Here is a 13,604-nt window from a genome sequence, read left to right as displayed (position 1 = left end):
AGCTGATTGATTATGAATAATATCATAGCCACCTCTAATACAAGACCCCGGCCTACGATATTGCAACGTTGCAGTGTAGGCCTAGAATCTAATACATGATTGGTGAAAAAGATCAGCTGATATTTTTCAAAATCTTTTTCACCAATCATGTATTAGATTCTAGGCCTACACTGCGACGTTGCAATATCGTAGGCCGGGGCCTTGTATTAGAGGTGGCTATGATATTATTCATAATCAATCAGCTGACAAGTGGATTATTCATTGCATGTATTACACTGATGTCTAGAGAAGCCTAGCAATGGTTTACAAAACATCCCATGGCGTGGGTTGCTTTTCGTGGATTAGCAAGGGTCTACTTTGCGGCGGGCCTAAGAACTAGCAAGGAATTTAAAGTTTTTCTAGGTTATTTAATGGAATTTGAGTGGTTTTATTTCCTCAGTAAGGATTTTTTATAACCATTTTCAGTCAGGCCAAGTATTGGATTTGAAGTGTCTTTACCATGTTATGAAGAAATTTGATTGTAATTTATACTTTATCATGCTATGAAGGATAATTAAACTTTAATTCAATTAAATTTATAATTCTCAAGTATTGGATTCGAAGTGTACTTAACACGTTAGGGAGGAGTTTTAATGATAAATTAAAATTGTGTTGGATCAAGTTCTTAGAGGGCTTGAAAACAAGGAGTCAGAGGTATGTCTAAGAATTAGCAACAAATTTAGAGTGGTTCCAGGGTATTTATTGGAGTTTGAGTGTTTACAACATGCCAGAAATGACGTTGATAATTCTGTGGCTTATTGCAACAACTACCTATGTCAAAATATCAACTTTCTCACAAATCAGCTTAAAAGTTTACCTTTTATTTTCGAACTACGGCATTTCAATACGGAAATGCGAGTGCTAGAAGTGCAGAAGTCGACATTAGTAGTTCTGGCTTGGAGTATGAATGACAATCTAAAAACATATAGCTGCGTACAGTTATACGCGCCTCCAACCCGCTCCGCGCAAGCTCCGCCCTCGTTCCGCCATCGCTCTGCAATCGCTCCGCCCCCGATCTGCAGTCGCACCGATCATGAACGTTACGGGAGATGTTAGCTCTTCTCGCGTTCCACTGTTGCTCCCCGGTCGATCATCAATCGCTCTGCTCAAGTGACGTTCGGTTGCGGAGCAGAGCGAAAGTCTGTACGCACCTTATGTCATCATTGGTAGTTTTCGCACTATGAGAGTGGAATAACAGTTATAATTTAATTACTAAATCATGACATTGGTAGTATACATTTTATAACTTTTTATTGCTTTGAGATAGGACATCGTACTTCTGGAACTGAAAATAATCTGTATTAGTGTATTAAACTCATTTTTGAAAAAAATTGACATTGATAGTTTTTGCACCAAGCCACAGAATTATTATTAGGTAAAGTATTGAATTTGAAATGATTTATCGTGCTAGGGAAGAATTTTGATAGTAAAATATTGTGATCTGTTGGATAAAGCTTTCAGAAGACTTTGTTATAGTGAGGAAGTTTGATAATATTTATTAATTAGGATAATAAAGTTCCCAAAATACTTAGATCAAGCCCTCAGGAGTAACATCTGGTAATGTATTTCAATTTATTCTCAAGGTATTTAATGGTATTCGAGAGGTGCAATCGTGTTAGGAAACAAGGAGTGAACTTTGGTGTTATATTTATATGCTTACATTGGTCATTATTAGGGTATTTACTTGAATATTAAAGTATTTATTGTGTTAGGAAAGAGTTTATTAACTGTCAATTTTCGGAATTGGAGTATTTTATTATATATGTATACTATACTTGTATTTTTAGGAACGTATCCAGGTATTTTATCATATATATTGTATACTATTCTAATTTTAGGAACGTATCCAATGGAAGTGAACTGATTTAGTACTATGTTGATTCAACATTACAAAAAGGTTCGTATACAAAATGTTTTGAAACTGAATTTTGTTGTCACGTCTCATATATTTTAAAACAATACATTCGTTTTAGTTACTGTATTTCTTTGTTGAATGTTATCAAAATTGTTAAATGTAGTTATTAAATTTGTTCAATGTAATCAAATTTTTTAAATGATTTCAAATAATTGTTCAATTTGTGCCATTTAAAGACAGTAATTTTCTATTAAGAAGCTTTGATTATAATGTTGTTGTACTTGTGTTTTAAATTATATTAAATCTATTTTATCTTCGATGTTGTTTTTATTTTTCAAACCTAGTTTGAACAGAAAGTCCACGTCCAATCTAATACTAATATGTTCTAAGATATTTTCCCACTTTTTGCTATTGGAGAGAACGACTAGCAATCAATAGTCGTTTTTTCTAATAGCAAAAAGTGATTTAATAATAAGCAGTTCGCGATGGAAAACAACAATGAAGAATATTTTCTCAGTCGTACAAAAGCATATTAAATTTCAACTATGATTAAATGCCATGAGAACCAATCAGAGAAGCCTTCTAATCTCGAAGGCTTCTATGATAGGTTCTCATCTCATTTGATCATGGTTAAAATTTAACAGACTTTTGTGCAACCGGACCAATCTTATAATAGGGTTGAATTATTTACCTTGGAGTACCGTAAAGTCTTAGATATTATCTTAGAATAGATAAGTAATGGGTAGCTCGTAGACTTGAATTTGGTTGTTAAGTCCAAATATTCCTATTCAGTTCAAAGCATTTTACTTGAAGTGGATTTCTGTGAATAAAACAAATATTTTCAACTCTAGAAATGATTTTTAAGGATCGTTCACTTCATTCATAGTTCCAAAACTCTTGTGATCTGAAAAGCGCTTGGAAACTGAGAAAATGCAATTTGTCAAATGTTCGACAAACATAACAGTTCGGGCAAATTTTATTATGTGTTCGGACAAACAATTTACCACTTGTTGCTTGTTTGAGAGCAAACTTTTGAAAATCTTTGTCCAAAGTTGCTCAAAACATGCTCGACGAATGAAATAAAAACACACAAATATTGTTTATTCTTCTGAAATGGTAGATTAGAGTTTTCAGTCATTTAAGTGCGATAAATAAAGTATTGTGTTTTCACTCCACTAAGGAAAAATTCGACAAAATCTAATGATAAAAGTTGTCAACCAATGGACTAGGATTTAGAAAAGTTAAGATAGTGCAGAATGGAGAAGACTGGAGGATGGTACTAAAACTACAAACTCATAAATAAAATCGATTTATTCGTTGTACAAATTCAATTTTTTACATAAAAAATATATTCAACAACAGTATGATCACAGTTGAAAAATTCCCTGTACATTAAATTGATATAATCTGACAAATCAAAATGAAAGTAATTATAATTTTTATCATAATTATTATGTACCTTACATGAAGATAAAACTTGGGAAAGAGATGAGCTCTCATAATTTGCTTCAATTATAAGTTGAATTATAATTTTATTCCCCAGGAATAACAAATAAGATTTCCCCATTAATGTAATTTTCCGTACAGTATAGTATTTTTCAAGTTATATATCCGAAAATGCTAACCAATAGCATTAATAATTGAAATATCGATGATATTTTAACAATTTTATAATACCATAGGCATCTCAATTAGAGATGGCTATGATAATACCCAAATTTTCATCAAATTTCATCTATTGCGTCCTTGAATTGTTTATTCAGCTTTATGAAATTTATATAAAACTTTGGAAGCATTTTTTAAGATTGCACTGTCTTGAAATTATACTTACTTCAATGATCTTCCACTCATATTTTACTCAAAATATTAAAATAAAGTAATAAACTATAGCCTAGTAGATAAAATTTTCACATATTTTTTTTATAGAACCTGACTTTACAAAACTCAAATCAATTTGACTCATCATATCTCCTGATTAAACAACTCTATAGTATCAACAACTCTAACTCATCATAGTCAATTTCAAATTTAACAATATACATTTCAATTTCATCATGACTTTGAACTCGCCATCTTAATTTAAGGTATATAGCGTAAAAGTTTAACAAAACCATACTACTTGTAGCTTTCAAGTAGAAATTAAAATATTAATAAAAAATAACAACAAACAACATTTGAAGTGATGATGAATTGCAAAGGGCTAACGAAAAGGAAAAAATGGAGAATAGTACAAAAAAATTGGGAAATAATTAGAAGAAAGATGGGAATTAAATTGAAGAAACAGTACAGAATAATAATCTGTATATATTATGTCTATATATTATATAGATACCTCTAGATAAATCAGAGGAACTAAATGAAATTTGTAGAGGCCTGATTCATTTTTATTTACATATACATGATTCAATTCAGATGACTAATTTTTTCAAGCAATTTCATTATTTTAAATATTTTTAGGGCCCACAATAAGTTTGACTCTTGCTAATAAAGAGGTACCTAACAATCATTCACTTAACTGATAATATATATTGAAACTATAGAACAGAAAAAAGATGTGGGTACCTGATTGAGGCAACCTTAAATTCTAGTATATTTTTATAAATTATTTTTTCTTCTATCATAATTCGAACACTATGTATTCATATACAGTACCTGAAGATTTTGGGAGTAATTTTCCCCTCCGTCATTTTTCAATGATATTTATTAACAATAGTCATGAAATGATAATACACGATGATGTGAGATGCGAGTGAAGATGCAAATGAATGGATGAATTTGATTCACTATGATTCATCATCGTCGTTGTAGAGTTCATCCTGTAGACCAGGGAAGCACATGAATGACATTCCGTGGGTAATGACCTTGAAAAAGTCACTGCCTGGGATCGCAACCTGCAAAAAAATAGGAAACCGATCAATTGAATAATATTCGTTCAAGGTTCAATTAATCAATAAATATGGTAAGTTTTCTATACTAACATTATGCAACCCATTAATCTCTCATAATCATCACCTTCGCACAAGCCTTTGGGCTGGAGAGTGGGCCTCATATATTGAACAGAAAACAAACAATATATAGAATCTTTTCTACTGGAACTGTATGCGAAAAACTTGACAAAAATACTGAAAATAGAAGAAAAAGTAGATTTCCATATTAAACAGCAGAAGGTAAAAGAGAAATTGTCACTCAATTTCCGGAGAATAGACGACATTATTATTGTGTGTTCTTATTTTATTAAGGAACAGTTCTAAAACATCTCCTTGATAAGAGTTATGCTTTCAAATACAGTGTTCAATCCATAAAGATGTTTTAGATTAAACTGAAATGAAGGTTTTTTTGAACTATTTTTGTCAACACTGAAGTCTAATTTTTTGAATAATACTAATTATAATTTGAATAGTACGGAACGGTAGGTATCAAGAACTATAGTAGGTAGTGGCCTACTCACGTGTGGAGCAGTTTCGGATTTTTACATCCACTTTCAACAGTCTTTGTAGAGTCTTCAAAAATAGTTCAAAAAATATTTTTTTAAGTCCAACCCATAAGAGCAAGCGCCCCTGGAGTCAGGCTGATGAAGCTCCTCTTCAGGAGTGAAATGCATTCCTCAATACTCCAACAAAAGTAAGTGTTTTCAAATATTTACAAGTGATACAGTGTCAGAACTACAACAGAGTAATTATATAGCGTCATGGAAAGCAACATCAAAAAATAATTATTATTATCTAGCAGTTTGTCATGGAAAGTGGAATTGATGAGTATAATAAAGGATTTTACATTTCGATGGTTTTTATCTAGAAGGCTACCGGTATACTTATTATTCAAATCAATATAAAATCATATATGGTTTCTATCTAGAAGGCTACCGGTATACTTATCATTCAAATTAATATAAAATCATATTATGATTATAAAGGGATCGAGGAATCATTGGATATTGATGTGAATCAACCAGTTTAATAATATGGTAAATCCACAAGCAATTCATGAAAATAATGTGGTGCTATCAAGTACCTACTAAGTACCAAATTGATAGCAAAATATTGTAAATTATTTTTGTTTAATTAGTTTTCATGAATTTTCAATTACCAACTAACAATATTGAATCATTACACTAAAAATGATTCCTACTGCCGTAGGAATCATTGCGTGTTATCGGATGGGCACGTTAAACTGTCGGTCCCGGTTGAAGTATGACAGTCCTAATGCCAATTGACGGCTTAAATAATATTCAGGCGGTTGGACCTTTCCGGAAGGGACTCCTCACCAACAAAAGCCATACGAATTTAATAATTCAAGTAATTCCTACAGCAATATCTTATGATTCCTCCATTTATTTGAAGAAAGCAGGTAGCCATCTAGATAAAACCAGAGTGTGTAATCGTATAAGCCTATTTCTAAGGAGGATGAAAACCTTGAAAAAATTTAATTGAATTTGTTTGAATCCTATTTTCCACCCACCTGCTTCTGAGGCTTCTGAGCATCGGATGTTTTCCTCTTTCTCTTGGGCGCTGTCTCCTTCTTTCCGCCGTATGTCTTCTGGTAGAAGTCGAGGAACAGATAGAAGAAGAGAATGCCATTGGCCAGCATGTAGTAGCTGTACACCTTGGGTAGTTGACAGTCGAAGACAAGGAGGGAAGACAGGTAGGCTATGATGAAAGCAAACTGCAACTGAATTAAGAGCAGAGAGAAGAAAAATGAGTTGGGAGGAGGTTAACAAAATACAAAATTTCAATGAATAAAAAATACTAGAGTAGTAGGCCTAATTTTATTGAGAATGTAAAATAAACAAGACTAAAAACGTGGAATACAATAACGGTTGAAGAAATCTTCCCACCTGCGGTCAAAGACTTTTCTTTTGCTGGTGATGCCTGAAACTATGATTAGTTTTTAGTTTTCGGTAGTTCATTTTATTTTCTTGTAATAAGTGATTATTTATTAACCTTGATTTGTTGCATTGTTAAATTCTGGCAATAAAGAATTGAAAGAATTGAATCTAGACTACTGAGAAAATTGGTGAATTGAAAATAAAATCTTGACAATTTTAAAAAGTTAAAAGTAGAAAACCATGATAAAATTATGAATTTTGAGAGAATTTTTTCTTGTCTATAACTGGTCTAATAATAAGGGACTATTCTTTTCCAATAGGAATTATAAAACGACAATATTTGACTAAGAGCTTTATATAATCTTTCATCTCTGTTATTTTAAAGTTTTCAAAGTATATTAGCTTGAATTTGACCAACCAACAATTTTGTAATAGAAGAAAAAGATTGAATGAGAAGAAAATCTGCAATGAGATTTTACAGGAAACATTCACACTCAAAATTGTGACTTGAAAGTTTTTGTAAAAATCTTTTTGTTTGTAAGTCTGTAGAGCTTTGAAAATGTTTTACTATTTTAAACTATATCATAAAAAATATGATTTTGATCGAAATTAGTTTTGGCAGCTCTACAATATTAGTCTATAAATTCCAAAATTGGAGTATGTTGGTCAACACAGTTTAAACACAAAAACAACCGCTCAATTTGATTTTTTTTTTGGCTACCAATATAAAATAATTCCTTTCTCCAATATGAAAGATAGTTGAGAAGAAATTTGGTTTACCAGTTGACTTTCAGTGATGTAAGGTTTCCATAAAAGGGGAGGCTTGACTGAGCAAAATAAATATACATTTTCCAGTTTTATGTCTTGAACAAAAATGAGTATGTTCATATACAAGACACAGTAGAGATGTTGTGAATTATTTCTTTATATCAAGGTAAAATGGAAGAGATGTTGCCAGTTCCACATAATTTGTAATAAATTGTCTCTTTTCTGCTTAGGGCTACTTGTAATATAAATACACATCTCTGTACTCTTTTTGAATTATTTTATCACAACATGTTTTGGACATTCATGCCATTTTCAAGTGATTTGGAATAAATATAAATAAAGATCATAAATAAAAAAATGTATTTATTTTAAATTACTTGAAAATAATTCAATAAAATAATTCAAAAAGGGTACTGAGATTTGTATTTCTATTTGTAATATAAATAATGTTCCACATATACCTTAATTACGTGGAACTGATATCTCTTTCATTGGGACATAGAATAAACAATCTTGCAGGCTATACCTTTTCTCTGAGAGTATTCAACTCTGATAGGTAACTAAATATGAATCTTTTATTTCACCTTAATATGGATATTTTGTTGAAAGTATTCTAGAACGCTTTAAATATACTTTAATTTGGTTGTAGGATGATAAGAAATTCAGTTTACCAGTTGAATTTTAGTGAGAAGAAATTTAGTTTACCAGTTGAATTTTAGTGAGAAGAAATTTTCAGTTTACCAGTTGAACTTTAGTGAGAAGAAATTCAGTTTACCAGTTGAATTTTAGTGAGAAGAAATTTAGTTCACCAGTTGAATTTTAGTGAGAAGAAATTCAGTTTACCAGTTGAATTTTAGTGAGAAGAAATTTAGTTCACCAGTTGGATTTTAGTGAGAAGAAATTCAGTTTACCAGTTGAATTTTGGTGATGTAAGGCTTCCATGAGAGGAACGGCTTGACAGCATCTCCAAGTGCAGACAGGAAGTAGTAGAAGTACATCACAGTGTGCACAAATGCATTGATGAATCCTATCAGAACTCCTTGTCTGCCTGTGAACATTAAACAAATATTTTCAAATTTGAATTCAATTTATTTCTAAATTTCACAATATATTCACTTAAAGTCTTGAATTTATTTATCCTTTACGAACTGCTATAATATGTTTTATCAAGTTTTAGCACTAGAATGACGACTTGCAGACTAAATTAATTGTGAAAAAATATGGAATATTCACTCAATGAATTTTCAATATATGTGGAAACATGCATGTTCTTCCAGAAGTTTTGCATAGTTCACACTAACAACGTCTCTACAACATATAAAACAGTGCTCGATTCACGTTAGCTAAATAAATGTAATTTTCACACTTATCGCATTTTGACTTTTTTGTGATAAAATAATAAATAATATCGAGTGAGATCTGACTGGTTCAGTTCTGGTGTCAGAGTTTTCAGGTCGCAACTGATCGATCTCAGGGTCTCTGACATGACCTAACAACTGCTTTTTAAGCAGCCTAGACCGACGTGTTCATCCGAAACACGAATAATTTTGTCTGACATTAAAAGTAAAATTGTTCATACCTCTAATAAACTTGACAAACGCCCATCCAACGAAGACAAGACTGGCATGGTGGTATACGTGCAAGAATGTCACATGTGACTGTTTCTTTCTCAACACAAAGAATATCTGGAAAATAAATCAAAGTTTTGAATTTTACACTGAGGATGACACACAATAAGTGTTAAAACATGTATGTATTTTCTCAATATATGAGTGATATTTTTAGACTACATTCCAGTGTTCCATTATGGATAAATATCACTACATCTCACCAACAACAGTAATCACTGAAGTCGAAATAAATCAGTTTATTTAAAAATTTATAATTATTATTGATGTTGCTTTCCATGACGAAACACTATATAATAACTTTGTTATAGTTCAGACAATGTGTTACTTGTAAATATTTGAAAAAACATTCACTTTTGTTGGAGTACTGAGGAATGCATTTTACTCCTGAAGAGGAGCTTCATCAGCCTGAGGCTGATCTAGAAAAGTACCTAAGTACCTACTATCTAAGTAGATAGTGTTTCCTCAAATATTTACTAGTAACAAAGTGTCAGAACTACAACAAAGTCATAATTATTATTATGCACTCTTTGAATATCTTGAAGAACGTTTCAAGCCAATAATATGTGAAAGTGTCAAATATCTAGATTCGCAAAACATTTCTTGCAGTATCTATCAAATTTATCAGTGAGAACATGATTACCGTACACAAATACAGTGTAAATTCAACAGTCATAGGCCCAGTTGCACAAGAGCCTTTCAAATTTTAATCATGATTAAACTTTAAGAGAAGCTATTAGATAAAGTTTTTTTTTAATTTTCTCTTCAGAGAAGAGAAATTTAACAAACTTTTGTGCAGCCGGGTGCTATGATTTATAGTAGGTTTATTTTTATAAATGATTTATAGGTTTATTCTTCTTACTATGATTTATTCTTATAACATTCTCACATACCGGTTATGATTTTATTATTCGATCAATATTGTGAGACTTACCGTATCGAATAGATCAAGGACTTTGGACACCAGGTAGTACCAACCAAACGAACACATCTGAAAATGAAATGTTTGGAAATTAATTTCATAAATAAATAAATAAATATTGAATAATAAATGCACAAGTACGGTACCTTAAAGCTTATGAAAGTAAGATAAAACAAGATTATTAATTAACACAATTCAATTTTTTTTCAATTCAATTCAATTTATTTGCCATATATACAAGATTTATAAAATTACAAATTCACATAATAATTGGGTACATCATACAGAAATTCAGAATATACTCTATTCTAGAAATAATAATAATAAATTACATATAACATAACTAAAATCCCAGTTGTACTCATTTTACCGGCAGTAATTGCTAGCAGAGACACGTGTCACAAACATCCTCATCCTATTTATCTCATAGATACTCTGTATAAATCATCCAAACATTTATTTATTCAATCATTCAGAAATATAGAACTCACAGAAAAGTACCACAGGCTAACTTACGCCCAAAACGGTTCCAATTCTAATTTATACAACAGTCCAAAACATTTCATAAGTGCAAAAAGTATGTAGTAATAATAGGGCGTGATAAGGGTACAATAATACCATAGAGAAAATCTAGCATATTATAAGAATATAACCCAAAGGCGTCTATGTAACAAATTTTACTGTTTTAACTCAAGCCGATAGTCCTAGTAGTTGTTTTTGGTGAAGCTATGTGACGCTGGTAGTCTCTCATACTGTGCCGTTCTTACACTCTCATCCCAACAAAACAGTAATAATAGACAGTAGTCGACAGTAATCTGCTTGAGTTAATTAACGAAATATCGACCTTTGGGATATCTTCTTATGGTATCTTTATCTATGGTAATACTGAACATAAACATTTGGAATTTTTACTAATGAATTTTTGCATGGGTGCGCTTCAAAAATATTTAAAATGAATTAATACACTAAATACAGCTATCACAGTAAAGATCATATACATTATAATAATGGAAAAGTGAGTGGTAATGATTGTTTCTCACATACAAGGAAGTATTCAAAACTATCTCACATAATCCAAGTGCATATATTCTAATTCAGTATGCTTCATTTTAAAAAAAATTATCAAGATTGAATTAAAATTTTCCCAACACTTGAATAATTCATGTAAGTTACTTTTTATAGAAAAGTAATTTGAAAGAATGTAAAAAAAAATTAAAATTACTCAGTACATTGATTACATATTCAATAAAATTCTCCCAACACTTGAATTCATGTAAGTTACTTTTTAAAGAAAAGTAATTTGAAAGAATGTTTGAAAAAATCATTATTATTCACTAGGCACTGATTACAGTATTCTTTACACCTAATCAACAGATTGAAAGAATAATAAAGTTGAAAAGACGCCTCAATAATTTTCTATTTGCATAATATTTTCTCACGATCTGCAAGTTAGATGATGAATAATTAGGATTTAAAATTGATAAAAGTAGTGCATTACAGCATTAACAATATGTGTGTATTTAACAATAGGCTACCATGACATCGGCTTCCCTTCAACACAGAAAGTACCTATATTGTATTAAATAAATAATATAAGTAAGTAATAAAAATTTAATTCATTCATTTATAATAAGTATAATTATAATACTATAATACTATATACTTATTACATTATCAAAATGACAGGGAGAGGAAAAATATGGTAACCTGGTGCTATTCCTCTCCCAAATTTAGATAACACATAGTCCGAAATAGGTTGAGTCTTGTAGCTCTTCACTTTGCAAAATTTTCAGTCCTCAAGTATTTTCAAATTTATTGAATTGAAAATGATGGAATTATACTGATATTAGGTATAAGTTTTTGAATTTTAGACTTTTACTCACAGCATAATATAGAGGATGACCCCAGTTATCGGCTGGCTTATCACTGTTAACTACACAGACATTCTCTATCAAATACGTGATGGCCCCTGGTGTTGAGAACATCTATAGAAAATTAAAGAAAAATTAGTAAAGTGACAAATGGAAAAATTTCCACAACGAGAATTCAGAAGATAATACAAATCGCTAATATAAAAGATAGGGGATCAGGAATAGGTAGCCTTTATACCATTAACATAATACTAATTAGTATTTTTGAGTGGAATTCTTTGGCTTGAATACAAATTGAGACATTTGATGTGGCAGATTCCTGGAGTAGGAGAAGTTTCAAGCTATTCCATGTTTTTTCTGAATATTGTAGACTACGATACCAATCTGTTTTTTTTAATAATAAAATAAATCAACTTCATGATTAAAGCAAGATACTCTTGATTGAAAAGGAAGAGATTTTTGATTGAAAAGGATCTCTTGCCATTTTAGACTACTATGAATAATATTTGGAAGATGAATAAGACGTTGTTGTTGTCATCCAAAATTCTCAAGAAATTGAAAATTGAAAAATGTTTTATTGGCAGAAATATAAATAGGCTACATATAATTCAAAATACTACATCTCTTCCCATACTATCAAATAAATATATTTAGAGAAAATCTTAAGGTACCCTATCCACAAGGTTCTTAAAACTTGAACAGATTGAATTAAAAATGAGTGATAATACACTTCCAATTTATATTTCGCTCTAGTATATTTATTTGTCTTGAACATTTTTCGGACAAATTAAAGAAAATTTATTGAAGAAATTAGTTTTAGTCTAGTTTTATTGTAAGTCATTGATCAGCGCTGCTGGATAGACTGTGTCAAGGGTTTATAAAGCATGTTAATACATCGCATCGGAATGGATCAATAAACGTGACATTTTTTCCAAAAAACGTGACATTTTTTCCAAAAAACGTGACATTTTTTCTAAAAAACGTGACATTTTTTCCAAAAACGTGACATTTTTTCCAAAAATCGTGACATTTTTTTAAAAAAAAACGTGACATTTTTTTAAAAAAAAACGTGACATTTTTTCAAAAAAACGTGACATTTTTCCAAACCATCACCGTTTATAAAACATGTCACAAGAAAAATTCAAAATGTCATCTCACCATCAAAAAATTCACTCAGGCTAAAAGGTTATAAAATCAGGTAGGTACCTAATTTTCTCATGACGTGGCCTATACAAATTCTAATTTGTTTTCGGCAATAAATGGATTTTGATTATAACTATCAGTTAATTGACTCAAGTCAAACATTATAAAGAAATACACGAGTTTGATACAGATATTTCTCTCTCTCTCTTTCTGTGATAAGGTGTAGGCTACCAGTGAGACAAATTCTTGCTATAGTTACCTACCGTACATGTTTTCTAAAAACCATTGAACTCTTCCACAAGCAATACAATATTTCAATCAGTGATTGGCTCATTGTGATGTAGAATTCTACGTTTTTCAAGCTATTTTTATAAAAAATGAACAATAAACTTAAATTATGATAATAACTGAGAGTTGATGAATGAATAACTTATAATGTGATATAATAGCTTCATAATATTAAGTTGAATAATGAATAAAGTTTAAAAAGTAGGCTACGTTTTTCAAGCTATTTTTATAAAAATGAACAATCAACTTAAATTATGTTAATAAC

At 30.6% G+C, this 13,604-nt stretch overlaps 1 protein-coding gene across 2 annotated transcripts in view; it reads right to left on the bottom strand.

Moving 5' to 3' along the window:
- Nucleotides 1–3,187: 3,187 nt before the first annotated feature.
- LOC111054984 (elongation of very long chain fatty acids protein 7) overlaps nt 3,188–13,604 on the bottom strand; it is a 47,039-nt gene continuing 36,622 nt past the window's right edge. For both annotated transcript variants that reach the window (XM_039439605.1, XM_039439604.1), the window contains exons 4-9: nt 11,921–12,022; nt 10,050–10,106; nt 9,067–9,172; nt 8,399–8,535; nt 6,353–6,562; nt 3,188–4,785 (exon numbers count right to left, since the gene is read on the bottom strand). In XM_039439605.1, the coding sequence (XP_039295539.1) occupies nt 4,678–4,785; nt 6,353–6,562; nt 8,399–8,535; nt 9,067–9,172; nt 10,050–10,106; nt 11,921–12,022 (720 nt within the window). In that variant the 3' untranslated portion in view covers nt 3,188–4,677. The remainder of the gene's footprint in view (nt 4,786–6,352; nt 6,563–8,398; nt 8,536–9,066; nt 9,173–10,049; nt 10,107–11,920; nt 12,023–13,604) is intronic.

This window comes from Nilaparvata lugens, chromosome 13 (genome assembly GCF_014356525.2).
Source record: "Nilaparvata lugens isolate BPH chromosome 13, ASM1435652v1, whole genome shotgun sequence".
Taxonomy (NCBI): domain Eukaryota; kingdom Metazoa; phylum Arthropoda; class Insecta; order Hemiptera; family Delphacidae; genus Nilaparvata; species Nilaparvata lugens.
Note: the sequence above shows the minus strand (reverse complement) of the source record. Positions and strands in the feature narration are given on the sequence as shown.